The sequence below is a fragment of the Rhinolophus sinicus genome, linkage group LG10 (genome assembly GCF_036562045.2).
Source record: "Rhinolophus sinicus isolate RSC01 linkage group LG10, ASM3656204v1, whole genome shotgun sequence".
Lineage (NCBI taxonomy): Eukaryota > Metazoa > Chordata > Mammalia > Chiroptera > Rhinolophidae > Rhinolophus > Rhinolophus sinicus.
The window spans coordinates 30601639-30612474 of NC_133759.1; the positions used below are offsets into that span (position 1 = coordinate 30601639).

General features: G+C 37.9%; 1 protein-coding gene across 2 annotated transcripts in view; it reads right to left on the bottom strand.

Moving 5' to 3' along the window:
• Positions 1 to 9545, bottom strand: part of CAPN7 (calpain 7) — a 34960-nt gene extending 25415 nt beyond the window's left edge. The window contains exons 1-4 of one of the 2 annotated variants that reach the window (XM_019725973.2): positions 9179 to 9545; positions 6529 to 6637; positions 2633 to 2790; positions 1658 to 1725 (exon numbers count right to left, since the gene is read on the bottom strand). In XM_019725973.2, coding sequence (XP_019581532.2) covers positions 1658 to 1725; positions 2633 to 2790; positions 6529 to 6637; positions 9179 to 9280 — 437 coding nt within the window. In that variant the 5' untranslated portion in view covers positions 9281 to 9545. The remainder of the gene's footprint in view (positions 1 to 1657; positions 1726 to 2632; positions 2791 to 6528; positions 6638 to 9178) is intronic. The other variant, XM_074312825.1, reaches the window with a different exon arrangement.
• Between the last annotated feature and the right edge of the window lie 1291 nt (positions 9546 to 10836).

Here is a 10836-nt window from a genome sequence, read left to right on the forward strand (position 1 = left end):
GCAAATGAGAGGTAGTAGGAGATGAGGCCAGTGGCAGGGGTCAGAATACAGAAGGCCCTGCATGATATTTAAAGGAATTTTGACTTTGCTCTGTCAAAGACTAACAAACTGAAAAACAGAAGTTCTTAACCTGAGGTCCATATGTGAGCTTCAGGAGTCTTGTGAACGCTTTGGAATTACATGCAAACAAATTTTAATGTACATTTTTCTTAATTTCGAACAGATCCTCAAAGGAGCCCATGACTGCCCCACCCCGTTGCTCTTAGAATGCACTCAGAGAATACTGGAAGGGTTATCAGCACAGGTAATAAAAGTCATCTACGATTCTGACTGATGAAAGAAGGTAACAATGTGTCAAGTGTCCAGATCTTCATGAATTTAGAGAAACAAACTAAAGGTTAGATAATGGTGATGAAAAGGATGAGTCATAGCTTAATAAAAAAAGAAGGGTTGGGGGTGGTATGGCTACCTAGTCAGAGGCTCAAAAGGATGTAATGCTACAGATTCATGTTACAAGTGCAATTTCCACCATTTTCCTTTGTCTATAACACTCTTCAGGAGGTATAATTCTGTTATGCAATTGCATTCATTCTTTCAATATACCTACTGAGCACATACTGTGTGTCCTACTGAGCATTTTGCTATGTGCTTAGTTACAGCACTTAACAAAACAGACAAAATTCTCTGTACTCACAGAGACTCTGTGACTCACTTACATTGAGAGGATGAGGGTTGGAAGGGACACAGACATTAATAACAAACATGATAAACTGCTAAATTTCATGTGTCTTAGAAAATAGTAAGAGTTATGGAAAAGAATATTAGAATAGAGTAAGCAGGATGAAAATATTGGAGGAGATTCAATTTTAAATAGAATGGTTAGGGCAGGACTTACTGAAAAGCTGACACTTGAGCAGAGTTGGAGATACATACACTGTATAATCTGGGGTCATCGACTGAAAAATAACATTGACTAGGTGTTCAGTGACCAAAAGGATTTATCTGGGAAAAAGGGCTGCAACCCAAGGCATGCAGACACAGCAAGCCGCGTGCACGCTATGGCCTGTAATACAAAATGGAGGGGTATTTATATAACGGAAAAGGAAGTAATTGGAGGGGGATGTTAAAACCACAGAGCTTTATTATAAACAGAGTTCTTCCTATCGAGTTCTGGTGATTATGTAGAGCATGAGAACTTCCATAAGCCCGAGCTCCTTCCATAGACCCTCCTGACCTATTATGTTTGCTTAAAGTTCCAGTTCATCTTTATCAGGATACGTGTATGGCTGTAAGCTGGCTCATTCTCAATTTCTCTATTTTTATTATTAGCTCTAGAAGGTTCTCTGGAAGTTCTCCTCTTTAGAAGTCTGATATTACACCACAGAAGGAAGTCTTCCATTTCAAATATCATATTCATTTCTGTGTCACACATAGCAAAAGCTAAACAAAACATTTCTTGATTTATTTCTTGAATTTAAAGCAAGGAACTAGAGAGGAGTAAATTCATTCAGAGGAAGAGGATAGACTTGTTCTAAATCTCAGGTAAAAGGTGGAGGTTTGTCTACGAGAGCTACCACACATTTAGATAAATCTGTCACATTTAAGTGACACAATACACTGCTATCCATGGATAAGAAGTTGAATGACCAACACTCACCTGTCTAGTGCCTGTCGAGCCAACTGTTTCAGTTTATTTTGCAGAGTTTTATCAGCAGTTTCAGAAGACTTAAGAGAAAGAGACAGACATTCTGAAGCATAATTGTTTTTTAATTTGCTTGACCTATGCTATTTCTAAACAAAAAACTTACAATGCACATTACACTTTTTGAAATTATGAGAGAAAAAACAGGCATTTTATTTTCATCCTTAAAGGTATCATTTAAAATAGTTAAAAACTTGTCACTGAGGTAAGCTTTAAGACTACCTCATGTGGACAGGTGGTAACTGGAACACAACTGTATGACCACGGAGGCATGGAAGGCTGAGCAGCAGGAACCTCAGAAGACCAGGACTTACTTCCAGTCTCAGGTACTCACCAAAATCAGGCTAGTAGTTTCCCGAACAAAATAACCTGGACAAAAAGCCAGTGCACTGAACAGCCCGAGACCATTGCCTCCCACTTCACCTCATCTTCCTGTCAAATATACTGCTCTTATGCACTAGATGCCCCTTAAAGCTAACAGTCCCAAGCAGGGCTCACTCCTCAGCGAGCAGTAAAAGCAACTGAGCATATAGATTTTACACTGCAAATTAATAACGCTTTCCCAAACCACTACCTTATTTTTTAGTGTATGAAATCGAAAAAAAAGGGGGAGGGGGAGGAGTTTATTCTACATTCATAGATTTGTGATGGTGGATTCTTCCTGAAATAAGTTAATTTTAGTTATATTTAAAAAGGTTAAAAAAATACCTGTAATTTAAAAGAGAATTGCCTCATGACTCAATTTTAATACTATGAAGTTTTTAAGAATATGTTAAAATCCATTATTAATTTCCTACTCTTTAGTATCTTTTAACGAGTAACTTAGTTACATTTATAATGCTACAATAGAAATTGTTAAGTAAAATTCACTAGTAAGGGGAGAAATTTCTTAGCATAATTCCACCAAATTTAACTTGTAGCTATACATACGGTTTTCAGACAGAGATCTACAGCTTCTGTATATAATTCTATAGCATCTTCAACATTCCCTTTTTCATCTTCATCAAAAGCTTGTGTAACAAGGAAATGGGCACGCTCCAAGTCCAACTGATGTTTTGATTTCAAAGGACCAGCACTCTTTGACTGAACTAGGATAGGAATAAAGTCATGTAAAAGAAATATTACCTACATATATATATCCAGGAAACAACATATCATTTTAATACATTTAAGACATTCTTTACCAAATTCCATAATCCTTCATTTAAAAAGTTTAGCAAGGTAAAAAAAAAAAAAAAATCCTTTAAAAATTTTGCCCTGAATTTGTCTCCCTACCAGCACTTCATTTAAAAAAATAAAACCCAGAAGTCCTCCTCACATTCCCTCCCCACTCAAAACAAACCAAACCAAAATAAAAACTGGAAAAATGCTAAAGTTAAAGAAACTCAATTATGTTTTAAGGTAATTCATTTTTTTTTCTGGTATGGACAATAATTGTAATACTAGGCCATTATGATAAATTTCCTGCTGTTTCCTATTTTTTCTGCTCTTTGAAGTGTTTCTGTTTGTATTTAATATAAAGATATGCATCTACAAGGGACTTGTATCCAGAAGACAGAGGGTGCCAAAAAAAATGTATACACATTTTAAGAAAGGAAAACTATACTAAAATTACAATACTCAATATACACCAATAACAAAAGACGAATGAATACAAGTCAAGTTTGACTCCTGCTATTATAATAGGTGCTCAAAGTGGTTACCATCAGAGTCCAGACACTTCTGAGTACGGTGAACTCCTGCTTGAGCATAGATAACATCTCTTAAGATGTGTATACATTCTTTTGGCACCCCCGTATATAAAGATCGCTTACAACTCAACAATAAAAAGACAGCTCCAATTAAATGATCAATTCTATCATCAACTTGTGTCAACTTAACTGGATCACTGGATGCCCAGATAATTGGCTAAACTTGATTTCTAGATATGTCTGTGAAGGTGTTTCTGAATGAAATTAGCATTTGAATTGGCTGGAAAAGCAGACTGCCTTCCCTAAAGTAGGAGGGCATCATATAATCCATTGAGGACCTGAATAGAATAGGCAAAGGAAGGAAGAATTTGCACTCTGCCTGTCTGCTTTTCCTGCCCTTGACCAAGGCCTTACATCATTAGTTCCCCACTGGTTTTCAGGCCTTTGGACTTGAACTCAACTACCTCACTGGCTTTCCTGGGTCTCTAGCCGACGGAGGGCAGACAGTGGGACTTCTTTGCCTCCATAATCGCATAAGCCAATTCCTCATAATAAATCTCTTTACACTGTTCTGTTTCTCAGGAGAACCATGATATACAATAAGCAAAGGATCTGTATAGCTATTTTTCCAAAGAAGCTATTCAAATGGACAACTGGTACATGAAAAGATGCTCAACATCATTAGCTATCAGGGAGATGCATACCAAAACCACAATGAAATGCCACTTTATACCCACTAGAATGGCTAAAATAATAAGTACTAATAAGGATGTGAAGGAAATGGAACCTTCATACATTGTTGGTAGAATTATAAAATGATGTGGTCACTTTGCAAACTAGTTTAGCAGTTCATCAAAAACTTAAGACATAAAGCTACCATTATGACCCAGCAATTCCACTCCTGGGTATATATCCAAGAGAACTGAAAACATATGTTCATACAAAAACTGACACACAAAAATTTAACAGCATTCATTATTCATTATAGCCAAAAGGTGGAAACAAGCTAAAATCCATCAACTGATGAACAGATAAACAAAGTATGGTGTATTGATACGATGGCACATTATTCAGCCATAAAAAGGAACGAAACACTCATACACGCTACAACATGGATATACCTTGAAAACATTATGCTAAATGAAAGAAGCCAGACACAATAGACCACATAATGGATGATTCCATTTACATGAAATGTCCAGAACAGGAGACAGAAAATAGATTAGCAGTTGCTAGGAGCTAGGGAGTGGGAGGAATAGGTAATGACTGCTAATGGATGAGAAGTTTCCTTTGGGGGTGACAAAAAATGTTGTAAAATTAGATACTGGTGATGGCTGCACAACTCTGGGAATATACTAAAAACCCCTGAATTGTACACTATAAAAAAGGTGCATTTTACAGTATGTTACTTATAACTCAATAAAACTGTTACTGTTTTAAAAGCTTTACATTTTGTTTGTCTCTTAAAGATATATGGTGATCTTTTAAAAACTTTAACCCTAGGTAACACCTCTTTGAAGTATGTACTAATCCCATTTATAAAATGAAACCAAAACTCAAAAATGTTAAAATATCTAGCTCAGCATTTCTCAACCTTGGCACCACTGACATTTTCAACAAGGTAATTCTTTGCTGTGGACTGTCCTGTACATTGCAGGATTTTTAACAAGATCCCTGGCCTCTACCCAACTAGATGACAGAAGTATACTCCTCGCCTCCCCCTATTGTAAAAACCAAAAATCTCTCGAGACATTGCCAAATGTCTCCTGGGGGCAAAATAGCTCCCAGTTGAGAATGACTGATCTAGCCTAAGATTTCATAGCTACAAGAAGGAGGGTAGAGACTCAGGTCTTTTAATTCCAAGTCTTGAGTTCTTTATTCTACACTGGTAAATTTCAAACTGTGTTACTCTTCCCAGCCAAAAGCCAACTCATCTCTCAAAAGTCTCTTGATTGTTAGCAGGTTTTATCTGCTTTAAAAATTGGGTTTCTGAATAAGATTTTTATTTGATAAATGTCTCTTCTGCTTAAAATAATAATTGAAGAAACCATTTAATTCTCTACAGATTACACTCAATTTCTTGAACAAAATTGGTCAAAAAGCTGGCAAAATAATTAAGGTATATTATGCTTTAAAATTCCTTCTTGAGCTTTTACTTCTGTTTCACTGGCAAGTTTTTATTCTTTCAAGAGATTAGGGCTGTCTCATTTTGTGCCTCAGTATCACATTTATAGATATCACAATTATATATTTAAGAATCTCATTACTTGGTTGGGAAAATGAAGTACCTTTGAATTCCACTGATCAAATCTACTTTATTCTAACTATGGGCTTATATCTATTCAGAATGAGTGGTGAATATAGCACAGTGTATCAGGCAATGCTGAATGAGGAAAGATTCCTCTAAGTTGCTTGTGGCTTTACTATACGCCCACAGAAAAAAAAAGTGTTAAGAAGGAGGCCTTACTGAGATGAATGCATTTCTAAAACAAAATGTCAATAGGTGGTCATTTTCTTTGCTATCCATGTGAACAGCAGATTTTGACAGAAACTACTCACCTCTAACAAAACTGTGATCATTAAGCCCTGTGTATATGTTTTACAGCATTTGCCATGCTGTTTACAAAAATAAATACAAGGTGTTCCAGGTTTCTGCTTACATGTCTCTTTTCCAAGATCCATTGGTTTAAAAAAAGAGTTTAGCTAAGACCTTGAGGTCGATGATTCTGATACAGAACAGACTGTGAACCTCCTGCTGAAGTCTTTAAACACTGACTAGCAGTCATTTAATCTTAGTATCAGGAGGCATGTGACAAGATATTTAAAAAGCAGATTTTAATAGGGTCCTAATCCTGACTCTGCCAATGATACACTGTCTGAATGTAAATAATTCACCATCTCTGTACCTCTGGGAAATTACAAGATTGGACTATAATATCTCTATGGCTCTTCTTCACAGATCACTTATTTCCATATTATGATGTTTAAAGATGTGGTTACCAAAAGAGGAATGAGCAGCAAGAGTGAGAATCAATATTCAAAGACAAGAAGGAAAGAGAAACATAGGGGGAAAAGATGTGATGGGAGAAAAGAAAAAAAAAAATGCAGTGACAAGTTTAGTAGTCCTTTACTAACCTGCTGAATGTAAAGCCTGAACTCTTTCCAGATACTCATTTATTTTTTCTTGAATGTGTTCTAGACTTGATCCTGCCATCTCAGCATAAATTAAGGCTTGTGCAGCTTCCTAAAAATAAAGCATTCAAAGGAATTACAATTTGAATTTTCTTTACCAATTTCTAACTCACCTATTGGTTTCTACGAATGGAAAAACAAGAATGTCTTTTAAGATGTTAGTAATTTTTTCATAAAGTGATGAGTTATATAATCCCCTAATACCTTTTCTTCAGTTCTCAATACTCTGAATTTTCTCATACTGTTGAAAATTTACAGTCAAACAGGAGGGATTGATTATTATAAACATTTTCTTAGAATAGCTGTGGTTTATGTTTTCTGTTTTCCTTTTTCTTTATGCAATAGATCAGACTGAAAATTATATACCTTAAAAAGGTGAACTGAGCATTAAACATTAGAACAAATAACCAATAAAATAAAATTAAATGTCAAGGAAATATAAGAAATTATAAAAGATAAATATCTCATAGTGGAAAGAAAATCTTTTCTTCCACAGAAAATACCGTCAAAGGGTGACATATTTTACAGTAGATTTCAGTTGTATGAAATCAACTCATTTTAATTAAGAAAACATGGATTCATCTTCCAGTTATTCGTTCCATAACTTCCACAGCTGTTATGATGTGGCTAGTGAGGAAGCGCCTCCATTCTCCCATCACCATTCCAGGAATGTGACCAATACCCCACCACCAAGAAGGACCAGAGAGAGATTTCTCCAAGTAACAACACCATCTCTGCAGTAACCTAAGCGTGTGCACTTCATGGAGCCTCATGCCTAACTGTCTGGATCCAAAGAAGCCATCTATTGAGCATAGCTTTTTGAATCCAGTTATTGGTGCAAGAGTTGTTTCATTCGACCTAACAAAACGAGTAAGAAGAGTCAGTTTCGATCCAAATGGAAATTCCGTCTAAAGGCTGTGGAGGTAGAAATGATGTAATTTTCTCAGGTTCTGTAACTCAGATATTTAAGGGGAGGAAAATATAACTTTACATGTAAACATTAAATATTGTTATCTTAGGTACCACTATTATCTAAATGTATTATAGCTACACTTAACTTCAATGAACTGTTGTAATATGTTATGTGTATAAATACATATTTTACCCCTTAAATTATCTTGCACGTATAGATTTTCAAATAATTATCTTGCTTGAAAGAAATAAAGCTAATATTTACAATTGCTGACATCAATTTTATTTTACTCATTTCATTTACATTTGAAAGTGACTAACAAGGAATCCCTTATAAAACAGCATTAAGACAGTAAACAATATTTCATAAAGTTTATATAAATAGTTCCCAGAAACACAACCACTTCTGACTTTCTCAAGGGTAAAAAAATCTTCATAATGCGATGCATGTAATCCTATAACAAAACAAGAGGCACCTGAATAGTATTTCTTTTGCTTTAGAAAAATCTATTTTAATCTATGAATATGAATCAGTTATTTCATAGAACTAAAAAAAAACAGAATTTTACTTTTACATAAATACCATCTTCATAAAACTGTCCCAAGAAAAGTCCAAAAGAAATGATTCTGAAACAAATCAGAAGTCTCTAAATATGGATTATAAAATGAAGGCAATAAAATGTTAATCTGAGAAAAGCAATCCACACATTACTGATGGTATATAAATTCATGGAAAAAAAAGTACTACTACTGTATTTTCAAACTCTGACATTCTTTCTAAAAGAAATAGTGATAATATAATAAAGATACAACTACCTTCACAAGGAGGTAGAGGGCATAGCTAAAGTTGGAGGGATGTATTTGCAAATCCTCAGGATTGGAGAGCAGAGAATGGACTGAGGAAGCTCATACTCTGATTTAATACTTCTGCCCCGAGTAATTTATCCAAAAGAAATATCAAAGAAATGTGTAAAGCATTAGTTATAAGGATAGTAACTGCACCATTACTTATGATGCTAAAAAAACTAGAATGAACCTAAATTCTCAATACAGTTTGTAACTAAATTATGGTACATCCACATAATGGAATGCTATGCATCTATTAAGATTATAGAAGTAAATTTAATGACTTGAAAAAAGTTCAAATTAAAACAGCTTAAAAATAGTATAAACTGTATGATCCAAGTTTGTTTTAAAAAAGGTGTGTACACACACGCGTAGAAAAACAAACACAGAAATAACTATACATCAAATGCTAGGGTAAGAGACGTTTTCTTTTTTCAGTTTACTTTTTATTTATTTTCTTCCACGAACATACATTATCTTAGTGTATATTAGAGACCACGTCCCAGTAGCCATAAATCAGAACCAAGTGACAGAATTACCTAGTTACTAACTACCCTACCTAACTAGTGCCGCCATAACCAGCTCAACAACGGTGGGCACTTGCAGTCAAGACTGCAACCAGAGAAGTGGTCGCTCCAAAGCTAAGACCAACCAAACCTCCTCCTAGCGACAGAAGCCCAGATGGGCGTGGGACCAGCCAGGTCGCTTCTCCCCCGAAACGGAGAGCAGGAGGAGCAGGAAGAGGTTAAAAAGCAAAGCCAAGTGGGCCTGGCAGCCTGGGCACCTGGACCCCACCCCTTGGCCGCAACGATCGAAGCGGCGCTCCCAGGCTTACCTTGTAATAAAACACGGCCTCACAGTAGCGACCTTCGTGGTCGCGCTGCACTGCCAGCCGGGCGAACTGCACGGCGTCCCGCTCCAGCGCTGTCGAGTCCATGGCGCCGAGGCCTCGCACGGGGGGAGGGAGCGATGCCCTGTCACAGCAAGACTCTTCGCGGACCGCAGCGCGCCCGGGATCGGGGCAGGGACGCTGGAGCGCCACAGAAGGAGCAGCAAAGTTTACTTTCGGCGATTGAGGAAGGAAAGCGGGCCTTCCCGACTCTGGCCGGCCGCGATGCCGCGCCCCCCTCGGCGCAGCCCCAGATCCCAGCCTGCGGGGCCGCCCCACTTAGCGGCCTCTCGCATCCCCCGCCCCGCCCACTGGCCGTACTGCGCAGGCGCAGCCCGGCCCACGGGAATTTCTCGGGGCTGGGGCGGCGAAGGACCGACTCACTGGAGTACGTGGAAGTGGGCGGGGGCAGGCCTGCTGAGTGCCGCGTGCACGTGATCGCCAAGGCGCCCCGGGATTGGGCGATTGAAAGAAGAATCAGAGCAATGGATATCACCGCTGTTTGGTTGGAGGTGGTAAGGCAGCTGGAGTCTGTGGCTGGAAACACGAGAGGAGGACTTCTGTATCTGTCTGTCTGTCTATCTATCTATGTAAAATAAAGTTCATTCTATTTAGCAGTTACCGTATGGCTTCATCGGATCCTTATATAGATTGAAGCTACCTTTTAGCTAAGCAAACTTTGGGGTATATTCCTATGTGTTAAAATATTTTTCTATTTTATCGTTCTATAAATTATTTAGTCATTACTCAATAATTCCAATCTATGCATAAAAATAAGATAAAAGGAAAACAAAAGATGGAAAGTGTCATGTGTGGTGTCATGCAGTGTCTCAGCTCCCGCTCCCCACATAAGAATGCAGGACATGGTGAGGCCAAAAAGGAACACCCACAGAGCCAGAGATAGGGGAGTCATACCACTATATTCTCGCTGGTGGCTGGGTTGGAGACACAGGGAGCAAACATCTGCCAGTATCCCAACAAGGGGTCTTCCTGCACCTCATTCTTGCTGGCGGCTGGGTGAGACACACAGGAAGTAGTAGCCACATGATGCTGAATCTGCTATCCACTTTTCTGCCAACCAACCAGTGCAGCTATGGCAATTATATCAATGGCTAGTTGGCTAACTGGTTACAGCTGATGGCCAACCAGTCACAGCTGACGGAAAATTGGTACTGTATCTATCAATCCACCAATCTTACACTTTTAGTTTTCACTGAACAATGTAGAGAATTCAGAATTTTTCATTTGTACCATAAAAGCAAAGACAAGAAACCTGACAGAGAAAGTCATGTCACAATTTTTGTTACAATTTTCTAGGTTTGCAAGCCTTGAGCATATTCCCTAACATCTCTATACCTCAATTTTCTCGTCTAAATGGGGCTAAATGGACCAAGATAAATGAAGATAGTACCTACCTCATAAGGTTTTTGGAAGATTGAACAAAATAATTTAGCACACTGCCTGGCATACATGAGATGTTTGACAAAGTTATATTGTCATGCAGGGTGTCATGGGGGGGGTCTCTGGTCCCTGCTCCCTACATAAGAACGAAGGACATGGTGAGGCCAAAAAGGAACACCCATGGAGCCATAGACAGGGGAGTC